Here is a 17,588-nt window from a genome sequence, read left to right as displayed (position 1 = left end):
AGATCTCAATCTACATTTATTTCCTCTATGTAAGTAAAGAATTTGTGATCCAAAAGTTATCGCATTCACTTCAATTTCTCATTCTCATTTCAGGCATAAACTGACTTCCAGATTCAATTAACGAAATGATTCTCATATGAGACATTTATTCTTCTCCTGATCCTTTCTGTTTGCATTGCAAAGTCCATGCGCGTCAAGTTCAGATGTCTATCAGCTGTGCGCCCCCCAATAAATAATAAATATTGGATGTTGCTTATACGACTTTTAGTGCTAAAGACTTTCATTGGTCCCAAACAAATAGGGGCAGGATATAATCAACTCAGGATAAAAGAAAAAATCCCTCCATCTAGTTGATTTATGTTTCTCATTGTTTTGTGTGTGTGCCCCCCCCCCCCCCCCCCCTCTTCACTTGGCCTTTACTGGTCCAGTTTAAGAACTATGGGAGTCATACAAACTGTTCCTATTTCAGACAGACTTTTTCTACTTCAACCTAATTATTGTTTCATCAAATGTTTCTTTACTCCTGCAATAAGTGTCTGCATTTTAGTCAATAGGTCATTTCAATTCTGCTCTGTTCAGGTTAACCATACCTAAAATGCCTGGTACTTCTAACATGTATTTATACCTGTTTTAAAAATAGTTTAACCTCTTGTATATTTGAAATCCCCCCAAAAAATGTAAACATTTTGCTATCTCATTGATCAGCTAGATATCGTACCATTGACATATCACTGACATAGAAGTAAGAGACCAAGTTTATTTCACTCATACACAAATAAAGAAAGACTATAAAAATGTGGCTCTTCTTGAACTGTAGTTCCCAGTGGAGATAAAAGTGATAAAACACATTATCCCAACATCTCATAATAAATTAAATATTACAAAGAAGAAAGCTATGAGAAAAAAAATATCTTTATTTTGTATTATTTGCTGCCATTAAATATCAAATTACATTTCATTGCTGAGACAGTTATATGGAACTCACACAAAATGCTTTATATGTTCACCAATAAATATACTACATAGACCAACCCAGGGCATTTTCCATAGACATGTATTGTAGCCAATAATATTGGAATTCTAAAGAGATCAGTTGTAGCCAATGGTACTGAAGTTGTAAACTTTTAAACAATTTTAGGCCTGCTTTGATTCTTATTAGCCCCTTATTGGGGACATCATGTGAGACTAATTCATTTCTGGTACTTTTCTGTCACTTTTCTGTCTGGTTGACTGTTTCCTTTTTTTTTTATCAGTTGTTACATAGCACTGGTTTTCAGCCCTATGCGTAGTCTTTCAGCTCTCATGAGTTGTAATTCATTTATGCCTTAGGAGCATTAAAGGGGAAAAAAAGATTTCTAGGTGCTCGTCATGACATTAGAGGGATTCCCCCTCCTTCAGTGGAAAAAAAAAGTCTTCTACTCAGCAGGAAGTAAAGTTTCTGCCTCTTTGCCTTGCATGAATAACTTCCAAAATATTTTAGCGCTAAGGTTTGATGGTTGTGTTGCTAATAAGGGAAGTAAATAAATGTAAAAAGCATTTTTTTTCTTGTTGCTCAGAATAGAAATATGTAAATTAGTAAATTTTTTCATTAGAAAAGTTTGTATGATCTGATTATGGAAATGCTGGTGAAGTGCTTACTAGATCTAACTGCATTTAATGGGACAGGAAACCCCAACATTTTATTTCTTGATTTGGATTAGAACATACAATTTTAAACAACTTTACATTTTACTTCTATATTATTAAATTTGCTTTATTCTCTTGTTATCCTTTGCTGTAGGAACACATTGCATTACTGACAGCTAGCTAAACACATCTAGTTAGCCAATCACAAGTGTGCAGGCACCAATCAGTAGCTAGCTCCCACTAGTGTAGTATATGTGCGTATTCTTTTTAAACAAGGGATAAAAGGAGAACAAAGCACATTTGAAAATAGAAGTGGATTTAAAAGTGTCTTAAAATACATGCTTTATCTGAATCATGCAAGTTTAGTTTTGACTTTCTATCCATTTAAATGTAGTGGTATTTTACAATTGTGTTGCTTTTAATATAATAAGTTTTGATTGGTGGCCAAATGTACAGACCAATCAGCAAGCGCTATCTAGAGTTCTGAACCAAAAAATGGCTCGGCTCGTAAGCTTACATTCTTGCTTTTACAAATAAAGATACCAAGAGAATGAAGAAAAATGTATAATTGGAGTAAATTAGAAAGTTGCTTAAAATTGCATGCTCTATCTGAATCATGAAAGAAAAAAATTGGGTTCAGTATCCCTTTAAGTTCCCACTAAAATATGAAAAAAGCCAGGAAATGCCTAGCGCTGCATTCCCCTAGTAGAAAAATGACTGCACTATTATCAGAAGCTCTTTGTTTAGCAACAGACAGTTCTTTTATCTTTTTTTGGTGGGGGGATCAGGAATTTCCCAACTTTTTTATTTGAATAAATGCTTAAACTTTCTTAACTTTATATAAAAACATATATGACACTTAAACTGTCCTAAAAGGACATGGAAGTCAAAATTAAACTATTATTATTCATACAGAGCTATGTATAACACGGAGTGACATATTTTTCCCATTTGTGTGCTCTTGACAGTGATCTTTCTGGAGATTGCAAAGGCTTCTGGGATAGAAAAACACTAAACACTCTTGTTCAGTTGTTATAAAGGCCCATTGCCTGTTTATTTCTAGCAATTATTTAGCTCTTTACTTAGAACAAACAAAAACCATTATTCGAGCTGAGATATAACTAAATAAATTAGTGTTGTCTGATGTGGTACAGCTTGTCTGCTTACCAATAAATACCAAACAGTGCATGTAATTAGCTTTGCCATTTTGAGCTTTTGCCTTCTCCTTGTTTTTCTGGCTTAGGTTTTCTCTGGGTTTATAAAGAAAAGACAAGTATCATCAGGGGAGCTTTGGTAAACTGATTATGGATTGACTGCATAGAAAACCTGGACTACCTGTTAGTGGGATGGAGATTTGGCCCACCCTACTCTGATCATCCCTCATTTTTCCACCACCAGTGGAGTGGCAAGGGGAACACTAGCCCATCCAGCATTATGGCTGCCCCCCCCATGTGCACCCCAACTGTGAACATCCATTGTTTTACCACCACCAATATGCCCAGGTCAAACTCTGCCCATGGCACACCCGGTCCTGCCCTTCCCATTATGGCACCACCCACAAAACCTTTGTGAATTGCCCCCCTATATGTTGTTTTTGGAGACGCCACTGAAGCCAAGTTTAAAAAAATTAGTTTGATAATAGAAGTAAATTGTAATTATTATTTTTTTAATAGAGTAAGCTCTATCTGACTAATAATAGTTTATTTTTTACTTCTAAAATAAACAGCCACAAAATGACACTATGTGAACTGTAGCTTTGCGTTTTATCCCAAACTACTAAATACCAAATGGCTTTTTCCTAATGTATATAACTGTACATGATGTCAGATACAGAAGTATACTGTTAGGCCATGAGAAGCACAGGTTAAAGGTGTTTACAAGCATAATCTGTGTTAATTAATTTAACTACACATTTGTTTTGTCGTTTAATTGTGCACAAAATAAGCTGTAAATTTAGCACATAAAAGGGGAGGGACTGTTATGTGCTCTATCCCTGGCTCTGCTTTGTACAATTCTTTTTTGCAGTTCTCAGTTTTATAATAACATCACATGGTGAAGAAGATTCATGATCCACCATAAACTAATTAGCAAAGCATCTTCAGTAGAGATTTGTTGTGTTTAAATTGTAGCCAAATATTTTTTAAATTTCCTATTATCCCTTTTAATGATCAAACTGCTTCATTCCCCATTTTAAAGGAACATGAAACCCAAAAATGTTCTTTTGTGATTCAGATAGATAATACAATTGTAAACAACTTTGCAATGGAATTCTATCCTCAAATTTGCTTCATTATTTTGGTATCCTTTGTTGAAGAAGCAGCCATGCACTAGTGGGAGCTAGCTGAACACTAATCAGCAGCTATCTTTCAGTTGTGCGTTGCTGCTCATGAGCCTACGGAAACAAAGGATACCAAGAGAATAAATCAGATTTGAAAAAAGTAAATTGAAAAGTTGTTTAAAATTGCTTGCTCTATCTAAATCAAGAAAGAAAAAAGATCAATTTAAAGTACAAAAAAATAATTAGTGTAAACATTTATTTGCAAATTCAACATAGTTATTTTATTCTGGTAATTAAACATTTCCCCATATTCATATTTGGCATTTTTAATACTTTCCATGTGCAAGAAACACCCGCACTAAAACGTTGTATATTTGTACCTGATGTTAAAGGCTGTGACACACTGCAAGCGATGCGGCGCGAGTGCTCAGAGATTAAAAGGCAGGACACACTGATTGCGCACAGCCGCATCTACACGCTCCGCTTGCAGTGTCACAGCCTTTATTCTTCATCAAATAAATCTAGGAATATATTATACATGAGATCTGTCTCTGTGACAAAAAGTTTTTAAAGCTATATACAGATGTTTTCTCTAGCTTTGGTAAAAAAAAAAATCATCCTATGACTATATTAAGAAAGTCAAAAGTTTAAGACTAATAATACAAATTTGTACCAAGGTTTTGAGCTCTATCGATTCAATTCGGTAACTTTAAGCTGTATGCCAATCTATCTCTTCCCAGATAGATACAGAATTCTAAAGTTAAAAAAGGGGAGTAGGAATAAAGCGCTAGAAAAGCAAAGATACCAGGAGGATGATATTGTGTGTATATAAAAAAACAATTTATTTTCTGAAGTGTCAACTTCTATAAATGCCTATATAGTACAAATATTTATAATCAACAATTAAAAAGACAAAGTGTCTCAAAATGTTTAAAATGTATACAACTAATTGATATAAGTAAATAGGGACGTCTGTCTTAAGATATAAAACAGAACAACACCTGTATAATTCTAGTATATGCGCACAAAATCCAATTTGGCTTTCTATTACGGTTCTTAATTAAATTCTTATATTAAAGCATGTACGTTAAAAACAGAAAACACCTTGATTTCAATATGTCAACAAAATATAAAAGAAAAGTCTTTTTTCTGAACAAATTCATACTCCAATAGCACTTATCCGTTTATCGATTATATTCTTCAGAGAGACTTTTGTCATAGAGTAATAGTTCCTGTATATATATATATATATATATAGCAGTTATATTTGCTGCAAGATTAAGCTTCGTGTAAATATGGAAATTCTATTTGCTCCTTTTTTCTAGGGCCCAAGGAACATAAGTAGTTAAGGCTTGTTTGTTTAGGCGATGTAAATAGTGTGTATTACTGACGTAGCATATTAGCACTTTGAAGGTGTATAAAAAGCTGTTACCGGCTGTGTTATTGAAACAATCTTACCAGTCTTATGGTTCTCGGGCTCCTTTGTGCAAACCTTCTTTTTGACTCCACGCCACACTGATATAAAAAAAGAAAAAACAACGATACCTGAATTCCACTGGCAAACTCTTCTGAGTGTTGGTGTCCGGCTGTTAGGTAACAAACTGTTGCTCAATCGGCGTCTGTTGATCCGACTTCTGTGACTTCACCTGACTACCGAGAGTTTAAAGTAAGATAATGCTGGATACAAGGTAGCAATGGCCGCTGCAAAACAAAGTCTCTTATCCTCTTACCCTCCGTCTACCACGTAAACTTTTTGGGATTAGGGTAGGCTTCCCAGCTCTTCAGTTGTTCAGTTGGATGTTCTGTAAGTCAACGCATTTCACCACTTTATGGGCTTTATCAAGACGTATGATATTCTGCTCTACCTGGCTTTTTTTAATAGTCCTCCTTCCGTTTTCATTGGCCTCAGTTAATTGTAATTTAAGGTGGATTTGTGTGTTTTGCTGCAAGCTCAATTTCTTAAGGTGGAATGGTGTGATTGTTTCTTATAATTCATAACTATCATATGTGATCATTCTTATAATTGCCATCATTTTATCACAATATAGATAACAGTATCATCAATATATACCAAAGTATTTAGTCAATGGTTTTCGTATTGGTTTCCTTACTGTTAGCTTTATATTGAATTCACAAGTTATTATTGCATACATGAAAAAATGTATTTATTAATTTAACAGTTCCTATTGACTACCATAACATTTATCCCATATTTTCCTTAACCAAGTAAATACCTAAATACAAGCATCAATTACATTGATATTAGTCTTTTTTGTAGCAAGTGTTCTATAGTTCAACACAAAATTTAATGGGTGCTTGTATTTTGTGAATTTAATATAAATAATATGTGTTCCAATTTAAAAATAAAATATAAATGTGATTTCTCCAACATAGGTGTGTCCGGTCCACGGCGTCATCCTTACTTGTGGGATATTCTCTTCCCCAACAGGAAATGGCAAAGAGCCCAGCAAAGCTGGTCACATGATCCCTCCTAGGCTCCGCCTTCCCCAGTCATTCTCTTTGCCGTTGTACAGGCAACATCTCCACGGAGATGGCTTAGAGTTTTTTAGTGTTTAACTGTAGTTTTTATTATTCAATCAAGAGTTTGTTATTTTGAAATAGTGCTGGTATGTACTATTTACTCTGAAACAGAAAAGAGATGAAGATTTCTGTTTGTAAGAGGAAAATGATTTTAGCAACCGTTACTAAAATCGATGGCTGTTCCACACAGGACTGTTGAGAGGAATTAACTTCAGTTGGGGGAACAGTGAGCAGACTTTTGCTGCTTGAGGTATGACACATTCTAACAAGACGATGTAATGCTGGAAGCTGTCATTTTCCCTATGGGATCCGGTAAGCCATTTTTATTACAGAAAGAAAAAAAGGGCTTCACAAGGGCTTTCTAAGACTGTAGACATTTTCTGGGCTAAATCGATTTATATTTTATACTCCATAGCCTTGAGGAATTATTTTAATCTTGGGAATTATGTAAAATAACCGGCAGGCATTGTATTGGACACCTTATTCTCTAGGGGCTTTCCCTAATCATAGGCAGAGTCTCATTTTCGCGCCTGTATTGCGCACTTGTTTTTGAGAAGCATGACATGCAGATGCATGTGTGAGGAGCTCTGATACATAGAAAAGACTTTCTGAAGGCGTCATTTGGTATCGTATTCCCCTTTGGGCTTGGTTGGGTCTCAGCAAAGCAGATACCAGGGACTGTAAAGGGGTTAAATATAAAAAAGGCTCCGGTTCCGTTATTTTAAGGGTTAAAGCTTCCAAATTTGGTGTGCAATACTTTTAAGGCTTTAAGACACTGTGGTGAAATTTTGGTGAATTTTGAACAATTCCTTCATACTTTTTCGCAATTGCAGTAATAAAGTGTGTTCAGTTTAAAATTTAAAGTGACAGTAACGGTTTATTTTAAAACGTTTTTTTGTACTTTGTTATCAAGTTTTTGCCTGTTTAACATGTCTGAACTACCAGATAGACTGTGTTCTGAATGTGGGGAAGCCAAGGTTCCTTCTCATTTAAATAGATGTGATTTATGTGACACAAAATTTAGAGAAAATGATGCCCAAGATGATTCCTCAAGTGAGGGGAGTAAGCATGGTACTGCATCATCCCCTCCTTCGTCTACACCAGTCTTGCCCACACAGGAGGCCCCTAGTACATCTAGCGCGCCAATACTCCTTACTATGCAACAATTAACGGCTGTAATGGATAATTCTATCAAAAACATTTTAGCCAAAATGCCCACTTATCAGCGAAAGCGCGACTGCTCTGTTTTAGAAAATACTGAAGAGCATGAGGACGCTGATGATATTGGTTCTGAAGGGCCCCTACACCAGTCTGAGGGGGCCAGGGAGGTTTTGTCTGAGGGAGAAATTTCAGATTCAGGGAAAATTTCTCAACAAGCTGAACCTGATGTGATTACATTTAAATTTAAATTGGAACATCTCCGCGCTCTGCTTAAGGAGGTGTTATCCACTCTGGATGATTGTGAGAATTTGGTCATTCCAGAGAAATTATGTAAAATGGACAAGTTCCTAGAGGTCCCGGGGCCCCCCGAAGCTTTTCCTATACCCAAGCGGGTGGTGGACATTGTAAATAAAGAATGGGAAAGGCCCGGTATACCTTTCGTCCCTCCCCCCATATTTAAAAAATTGTTTCCTATGGTCGACCCCAGAAAGGACTTATGGCAGACAGTCCCCAAGGTCGAGGGGGCGGTTTCTACTCTAAACAAACGCACCACTATACCCATAGAAGATAGTAGTGCTTTCAAAGATCCTATGGATAAAAAATTAGAAGGTTTGCTTAAAAAGATGTTTGTTCAGCAAGGTTACCTTCTACAACCAATTTCATGCATTGTTCCTGTCACTACAGCCGCGTGTTTCTGGTTCGATGAGCTAGAAAAGGCGATCAATAATAATTCTTCTTCTTATGAGGAGATTATGGACAGAATTCGTGCTCTCAAATTGGCTAATTCTTTCACCCTAGACGCCACTTTGCAATTGGCTAGGTTAGCGGCAAAAATTCTGGTTTTGCTATTGTGGCGCGCAGAGCGCTTTGGTTAAAATCTTGGTCAGCGGATGCGTCTTCCAAGAACAAATTGCTTAACATTCCTTTCAAGGGGAAAACGCTGTTTGGCCCTGACTTGAAAGAGATTATCTCTGATATCACTGGGGGCAAGGGCCACGCCCTTCCTCAGGATAGGTCTTTCAAGGCCAAAAATAAACCTAATTTTCATCCCTTTCGCAGAAACGGACCAGCCCCAAGTGCTACGTCCTCTAAGCAAGAGGGTAATACTTCTCAAGCCAAGCCAGCCTGGAGACCAATGCAAGGCTGGAACAAAGGAAAGCAGGCCAAGAAACCTGCCACTGCTACCAAGACAGCATGAGATGTTGGCCCCCGATCCGGGACCGGATCTGGTGGGGGGCAGACTCTCTCTCTTCGCTCAGGCTTGGGCAAGAGATGTTCTGGATCCTTGGGCGCTAGAAATAGTCTCCCAAGGTTATCTTCTGGAATTCAAGGGGCTTCCCCCAAGGGGGAGGTTCCACAGGTCTCAATTGTCTTCAGACCACATAAAAAAACAGGCATTCTTACATTGTGTAGAAGACCTGTTAAAAATGGGAGTGATTCATCCTGTTCCATTAGGAGAACAAGGGATGGGGTTCTACTCCAATCTGTTCGTAGTTCCCAAAAAAGAGGGAACATTCAGACCAATCTTAGATCTCAAGATCCTAAACAAGTTTCTCAAGGTTCCATCGTTCAAAATGGAAACCATTCGAACTATTCTTCCTTCCATCCAGGAAGGTCAATTCATGACCACGGTGGATTTAAAGGATGCGTATCTACATATTCCTATCCACAAGGAACATCATCGGTTCCTAAGGTTCGCATTCCTGGACAAGCATTACCAGTTTGTGGCACTTCCGTTCGGATTAGCCACTGCTCCAAGGATTTTCACAAAGGTACTAGGGTCCCTCCTAGCGGTGCTAAGACCAAGGGGCATTGCAGTAGTACCTTACTTGGACGACATTCTGATTCAAGCGTCGTCCCTTCCTCAAGCAAAGGCTCACACGGACATTGTCCTGGCCTTTCTCAGATCTCACGGGTGGAAAGTGAACGCAGAAAAAAGTTCTCTGTCTCCGTCAACAAGGGTTCCCTTCTTGGGAACAATAATAGACTCCTTAGAAATGAGGATTTTTCTGACAGAGGCCAGAAAATCAAAACTTCTGAACTCTTGTCAAATACTTCATTCTGTTCCTCTTCCTTCCATAGCGCAGTGCATGGAAGTAATAGGTTTGATGGTAGCGGCAATGGACATAGTTCCTTTTGCACGCATTCATCTAAGACCATTACAACTGTGCATGCTCAGTCAGTGGAATGGGGACTATACAGACTTGTCTCCGACGATACAAGTAAATCAGAGGACCAGAGATTCACTCCGTTGGTGGCTGTCCCTGGACAACCTGTCACAGGGGATGAGCTTCCGCAGACCAGAGTGGGTCATTGTCACGACCGACGCCAGTCTGGTGGGCTGGGGCGCGGTCTGGGGACCCCTGAAAGCTCAGGGTCTTTGGTCTCGGGAAGAATCTCTTCTACCGATAAATATTCTGGAACTGAGAGCGATACTCAATGCTCTCAAGGCTTGGCCTCAGCTAGCAAAGGCCAAGTTCATACGGTTTCAATCAGACAACATGACGACTGTTGCGTACATCAACCATCAGGGGGGAACAAGGAGTTCCCTGGCGATGGAAGAAGTGACCAAAATCATTCAATGGGCGGAGACTCACTCCTGCCACTTGTCTGCAATCCACATCCCAGGAGTGGAAAATTGGGAAGCGGATTTTCTGAGTCGTCAGACATTTCATCCGGGGGAGTGGGAACTCCATCCGGAAATCTTTGCCCAAATCACTCAATTGTGGGGCATTCCAGACATGGATCTGATGGCCTCTCGTCAGAACTTCAAGGTTCCTTGCTACGGGTCCAGATCCAGGGATCCCAAGGCGACTCTAGTAGATGCACTAGTAGCACCTTGGACCTTCAAACTAGCTTATGTATTCCCGCCGTTTCCTCTCATCCCCAGGCTGGTAGCTAGGATCAATCAGGAGAGAGCATCGGTGATCTTGATAGCTCCTGCGTGGCCACGCAGGACTTGGTATGCAGACCTGGTGAATATGTAATCGGCTCCACCATGGAAGCTACCTTTGAGACGAGACCTTCTTGTTCAAGGTCCGTTCGAACATCCGAATCTGGTCTCACTCCAACTGACTGCTTGGAGATTGAACGCTTGATCTTATCAAAGCGAGGGTTCTCAGATTCTGTCATTGATACTCTTGTTCAGGCCAGAAAGCCTGTAACTAGAAAAATTTACCACAAAATATGGAAAAAATATATCTGTTGGTGTGAATCTAAAGGATTCCCTTGGGACAAGGTAAAAATTCCTAAGATTCTATCCTTCCTTCAAGAAGGTTTGGAGAAAGGATTATCTGCTAGTTCCTTGAAGGGACAGATTTCTGCCTTGTCTGTGTTACTTCACAAAAAACTGGCAGCTGTGCCAGATGTTCAAGCCTTTGTTCAGGCTCTGGTTAGAATCAAGCCTGTTTACAAACCTTTGACTCCTCCTTGGAGTCTCAATTTAGTTCTTTCAGTTCTTCAGGGGGTTCCGTTTGAACCCTTACATTCCGTTGATATTAAGTTATTATCTTGGAAAGTTTTGTTTTTGGTTGCAATTTCTTCTGCTAGAAGAGTTTCAGAATTATCTGCTCTGCAGTGTTCTCCTCCTTATCTGGTGTTCCATGCAGATAAGGTGGTTTTACGTACTAAACCTGGTTTTCTTCCGAAAGTTGTTTCTAACAAAAACATTAACCAGGAGATAGTCGTGCCTTCTTTGTGTCCGAATCCAGTTTCAAAGAAGGAACGTTTGTTGCACAATTTGGATGTTGTTCGTGCTCTAAAATTCTATTTAGATGCTACAAAGGATTTTAGACAAACATCTTCCTTGTTTGTTGTTTATTCTGGTAAAAGGAGAGGTCAAAAAGCAACTTCTACCTCTCTCTCTTTTTGGATTAAAAGCATCATCAGATTGGCTTACGAGACTGCCGGACGGCAGCCTCCTGAAAGAATCACAGCTCATTCCACTAGGGCTGTGGCTTCCACATGGGCCTTCAAGAACGAGGCTTCTGTTGATCAGATATGTAGGGCAGCGACTTGGTCTTCACTGCACACTTTTACTAAATTTTACAAGTTTGATACTTTTGCTTCTTCTGAGGCTATTTTTGGGAGAAAGGTTTTGCAAGCCGTGGTGCCTTCCATCTAGGTGACCTGATTTGCTCCCTCCCTTCATCCGTGTCCTAAAGCTTTGGTATTGGTTCCCACAAGTAAGGATGACGCCGTGGACCGGACACACCTATGTTGGAGAAAACAGAATTTATGTTTACCTGATAAATTACTTTCTCCAACGGTGTGTCCGGTCCACGGCCCGCCCTGGTTTTTTAATCAGGTCTGATAATTTATTTTCTTTAACTACAGTCACCACGGTATCATATGGTTTCTCCTATGCAAATATTCCTCCTTTACGTCGATCGAATGACTGGGGAAGGCGGAGCCTAGGAGGGATCATGTGACCAGCTTTGCTGGGCTCTTTGCCATTTCCTGTTGGGGAAGAGAATATCCCACAAGTAAGGATGACGCCGTGGACCGGACACACCGTTGGAGAAAGTAATTTATCAGGTAAACATAAATTCTGTTATCGTATACCATAGATTCTCGTTAAAAGTGTTTTATCAAAAATGTATTAGTGTCATATAAATAATTATGTATATTGTTATATTTTGTGTACTAAATTTTGTGCTAATAGAATGTTATCATAAATCATAGAAATATATTCCTAAGTTGTTTGTATACATCCAATCTATTTATTGCTATACATTAAATAGACTTTTTTTGTCTGCAACCTTCTATATAATGAAAATGTAAAAAAAGAATAAACAATATATATACACAGAGTGCTGTGTAAAAGTGGTAGTATGTCACTGTAATCATTGGCCTATTTTGTAAGAAAAGGAGAGATATCTAATTCTGAATTTAAACCTTCTGGATATAAGGTTTGCATATTATATATTAGCTCCGCCTCTCCAATATTTTTAGTTAAAAATTACCCCCCCCCTCCAGTCATGTCTAATCTTTTGTATTCCTCAGAATTTGAAATGTTTAAGATTATTTTGATGTACTGTTCAGAAGTGGTTGTATAGATGCGTGTCCTGATTGCCTCTTTCAATACAGGATAGATGTTCTCTTATACGTTTTTGTAGTGTACGTGTAGTTTCCCATATATATTGTTTGTGACAGGAACATTCAATTAGATAAGTTACTCCTTTATCTTGACATCTCACTATGTCTTTAATGTTATGTATATAGCCATTTTGATTTAAAAAAAAAGCCATGTAGAGCAGAATATCATACGTCTTGGTAAAGCCCATAAAGTTGTGAAACGCGTTGACTTACAGAACATCCAACTGAAGAGCTGGGAAGCCTACCCTCATCTCAAAAAGTTTAGGTGGTAAACGGAGGGCAAGAGGATAAGAGACTTTGTTTTGCAACGACCGTTGCTACCTTGTATCCAGCATTATCTTACTTCAAACTCTCGGCAGTCAGGTGACGTCACAGACATCGGATCAACAGACGCTGATTGAGCAACATTGTTTGTTACTTAACAGCCGGACACCAACACTCAGAAGAGTTTATCAGTGGAATTCGGGTATCGCTGTTTTTTCTTTTTTGATATCAGTGTGGAGCGGGGCCAAAAAGAAGGTTTGCAAAAAGTTACTGAGAACCATAAGACTGGTAAGATTGTTTCAATAACACAGCCGGTAACAGCTTTCTATACACCTTCAAAGTGCTAATATGCTACGTCTGTGATACACACTATTTACATAGTCTAAACAAACAAGCCTTAACTACTTATGTTCCTTGGGCCCTAGAAAAAAATTAGGAGCAAATAGAATTTCCATATTTACACGAAGCTTAATCTTGCTGCAAATAGAACTGCTATATATACAGGAACTATTACTCTATGATAAAAGTCTCTCTGAAGAATATAATCGATTAACGGATAAGTGTGTGGTGCTATTGGAGTCTGAATTTGTTCAGAAATTAAGACTTTTCTTTTATATATTGTTGACTTATTGAAATCAAGGTGTTTTCTGTTTTTAACGTACATGCTTTAATATAAGAATTTAATTAAGAACCGTAATAGAAAGCCAAATTGGATTTTGTGCGCATATACTAGAATTTATACAGGTGACGCTCTGTTTTATATCTTAAGGAAGACGTCCCTATTTACTTATATCAATTAGTTGTATACATTTTAAACATTTTGAGACACTTTGTCTTTTTAATTGTTGATTATAAATATTTGTACTATATAGGCATTTATAGAAGTTGACACTTCAGAAAATAAATCGTTTTTATATATATATATATATATATATATATATACACACACACACACACACACATTATCATCCTCCTGGTATCTTTGCTTTTTTAACTGCTGCATAATAATTAAAATTTACTGAACCAATTTACCTCAAACTTTCAGGTATTGTATTAACTGAAACTCCAAAATAAATTGCAAAATATACTTTATACAAAAATATAGAATTGACTACATACTATATAATTATATAAATATTTTTTATTAAACATTTTTAAATAAAATCTGTGAAGCAATGCTTGTAAAAGTAAGATTTTGGTTTAAAGGAACATTAGCAAGTCTTGCTTTTGTGTAACAATTGTGTTTTGCCAAAACTAGAGTGGCCAAGATCAAAATCTGTGACTTAAGCAATTGGCAGCATTTTGAAAACTAAACTTCGCTGTAAGATTGCTGGTTACCGCATTTTTATTTATTTATTTATTTGCTTCTCCTGGGAGTGTGGAACAAATACAATTTTTACACAAGAAGCAAGAGGCATTTTTTTAATGAAATAATAATTTTCCAATTTGTTTAAAAATATTTCCTTCTCTTATCCAGTCTACTGAAAAATCATTTAGCATTGGCCTTAGGAAAGGGGATATTAACAACAATGTCCTATGTGATGAACAGCCGGGTTCTCCAAAAAAAAAACGTGGCCAGCTGGGTGGCATTATGAAGTAGCTGGGTGAGGATAGTGTAATACTTAGTACTATTTTAATATTTTCTGCTATCCAAAGCTCAAATTAATTGAATAATTTAATGTAAATTTATTTAATTATACGTTGTGCAATAACCATTGAAAAAATATATTAGCTCGTTTTAGCTTAATATTGGCTTTAATTTTAGCCAGGTGGTCAATAAAATTAGCTGGGTGGTGTGCCCATTAAAAAGGTCTTGTGGATAACATTGCAGAGTAATGTTATGAATTAAATTTATACATAATCATGATCTGACAGATGCAAATGTTTGTGCCCTCATGATGGACCAGTAACTCCATTCATTCATTTTGCTATTGATATTATCTGTTAACCGTAGTTTTAGCTACTATTTGGGGAAGAATTATGAATTTACAGTACATCCTTATGAAAATGTGTTTGATTAAACTATAAATTGAGAAGAGGTGTCATATAAACCTTTTTTTTTTTTTATTTCAAATGTTTGTTTTGTTTTTTTGTTTTTGTAGAAAAATCACATCTGTACCCCAAAGTCAAGTCTTCCATGAGCCCACAATGACCTTCAACAATTCTTATAAGCATGACGATCGTGTGTCACATGAATAACAGTTCTAAGATCGCTGGAAAATGTATATTAATAGAGAAAGGCATCATTTAAAGGTATGTTTCTACTTGGATAATCAGAATAAAACTCGTGATTGCCCTTCAGATTTTTTACCTTATTTACTGTATGCAGTAAATACCGTAGTTTGATTTCACCCACCTACATCTTTCCATTGTTAATCATTCTTCTTTTTTCTATTTTTACTTGTTTTGTCAGAATTTTTTTTTATATATATCTTAACGTGGTTAAAGGGAAACACATTTTGTATCTCAAATATGATCTACTTCTTAGCATGTTACATACACAAAAAAGAAAAATAATGAATTAGTGCCCTGTTGGTTATGCTTCACTTGTCTTTTTGTTATCAAACCAATTATTATTTACTATTTTACACTCATAAAGACAAGCTGTCAATAAGTGTGTGTGTGTGTGTGTATATATATATATATATATATATATATATATATATATATAGTACACAACCTATTCCTTCTGCTCACAATATATTTGCTTGCAACAAAAATGAGGATTTAAATGAGGATGAAAAAAACACATACTGTTATGTTGTATTTTTAAATGTTTTATTTCTAACAAGTATATAGAAGAAATGTTGCTCCTTTGATAATTCTGTCTAAAAGTTGGAGCTTAAACTTAAAGGTAAGGTAAAGTTGAGCACACTAATTAACGATATCTTACTTAAATTAAAAAATAAGCATAAGTTTCATTCATCAATATTATAATAATTATTGTAATTACTTATATTTCTACCTTACAAGTACTCTCCCGACATCAATCTTTGTCCGCCCGCCATTTTTACAACTTTGATTGACAGTTTCGATCTATATAACCGTCCAATTAGCTTTTTCCCCTTTAGGGGGTCAGCCCATCCATTCGTACGTCACTAGATTCCTGAGCGCATGCGTATGACTACAATCATCGTAGTTCCACCCGTGCTCGTTCGCGAGACGCGCATGCTCTGTGCTACCTCTGTTACTATTGCACTCAGAATAAGCATTTGTATCGGCAAGTGGCGCATGCGCAGATGAAATCTACTTCGTGAACGCGCTTTCAACTGACGTAAAGAGAGGGTGAGACCGCTCTCTGACATTATACAGAGAAACACGGAAGTGGCATGGGGGAGGAGTATTCAAATAAACGGTAGGAAAAATAAAGATTCAATTACATCAAAAGTATAGAATAAAAATTTAAAAAAAGTTAGCGACTACGTTGTTGTTAAATAATAGAATGCATATAGGCTTTCAATAGCGCTAAACTTTACCTTACCTTTAAGGCAGAGTATCTGTGAGCAATTACTGTAATGTGGTGAGATTCTGGGTTATATCTTTAATGAAAAATAAACCTTTTAAAGCAACAAGATAAGCGAATACAGAAAACACTAGTTCAGTGAATTCAATGATGCAAATCAGAATAATGCAAAATAGAATATATTAATGAATATAACAGGATAAGTAGTATATAAGTTATAATCCGTTTTCACACACTCACTCAGATAAGTAATTCAGCTTGTTTTAGTCTAGGGTAGAAGTCAGAGAGATACTTGCAGTTCACAAATATACACTTAGCCAGCATAAGGTTTGTAGGAAAGATTATACCTTCGATTTGATAAAGTAAGTAAGTACAGACCGTGAACTGAAGATCAGAGCGGCAGAGCGTTGTGGCGTCTCAGCGGTAGCTCCGACTGAGCGAGTGTGACTCACTTCCGGTTTCGGCGAGCAGGCAGCTGGAGCGCCGCAAGGGAGATTAGTGACAGCCTGCGAATACCTATTGATCGCAAAGGAGAGAAGGTAATGCAGGATGTCAGTTGAATCAGGATAGCGATTTATAGGTAATTCCAGGAGGTTTCCCAAGGTGACAGGTGAACCTGTGAAATAAGAATAAAGTAGCCAGGAGAGCAAAAAAAGGATGATACTCCTTAGAGGTAACATCAATTATCAGGCAGTGAATAGAAGGCATGAAGGTGATTAAATAGGGAGAGAGGAAAGTGGGAGGGATATGCCTTAAAGGTATATCACACATACTTTATGTAAGAACTTACCTGATAAATTAATTTCTTTCATATTGGCAAGAGTCTATGAGCTAGCTATGGGATATACAATCCTACCAGGAGGGGCAAAGTTTCCCAAACCTCAAAATGCCTATAAATACACCCCTCACCACACCATAATTCAGTTTAATGAATAGCCAAGTAGTGGGGTGATAAAGAAAGGAGTCAAAAAATGAATTTGGAAATAATTGTGCTTTATACAAAAAAAAATCATACCCACCACAAAAAGGATAAGTCTCATGGACTCTTGTCAATATGAAAGAAATTCATTTATCAGGTAAGTTCTTACATAAATTATGTTTTCTTTCATGTAATTGGCAAGAGTCCATGAGCTTGTGACGTATGGGATAGTAATATCC

The 17,588-nt window shown here is 37.2% G+C and overlaps 1 protein-coding gene across 2 annotated transcripts in view; it reads left to right on the top strand.

Moving 5' to 3' along the window:
* The window catches only part of BACH2 (BTB domain and CNC homolog 2), a 508,005-nt gene that overhangs the window by 213,588 nt on the left and 276,829 nt on the right, over window positions 1-17,588 (top strand). Inside the window, exon 3 of one of the 2 annotated variants that reach the window (XM_053710549.1) lies at window positions 15,070-15,220. The exons of the other annotated variant lie outside the window; for it this stretch is intronic. Within the exon in view, the coding sequence (XP_053566524.1) occupies window positions 15,188-15,220 (33 nt within the window). The 5' untranslated portion in view covers window positions 15,070-15,187. The remainder of the gene's footprint in view (window positions 1-15,069; window positions 15,221-17,588) is intronic. 2 annotated transcript variants of the gene reach the window in all.

This window comes from Bombina bombina, chromosome 4 (genome assembly GCF_027579735.1).
Source record: "Bombina bombina isolate aBomBom1 chromosome 4, aBomBom1.pri, whole genome shotgun sequence".
In the NCBI taxonomy this organism is placed as follows: domain Eukaryota; kingdom Metazoa; phylum Chordata; class Amphibia; order Anura; family Bombinatoridae; genus Bombina; species Bombina bombina.
This window is presented reverse-complemented; position numbering and strand designations above follow the sequence as displayed.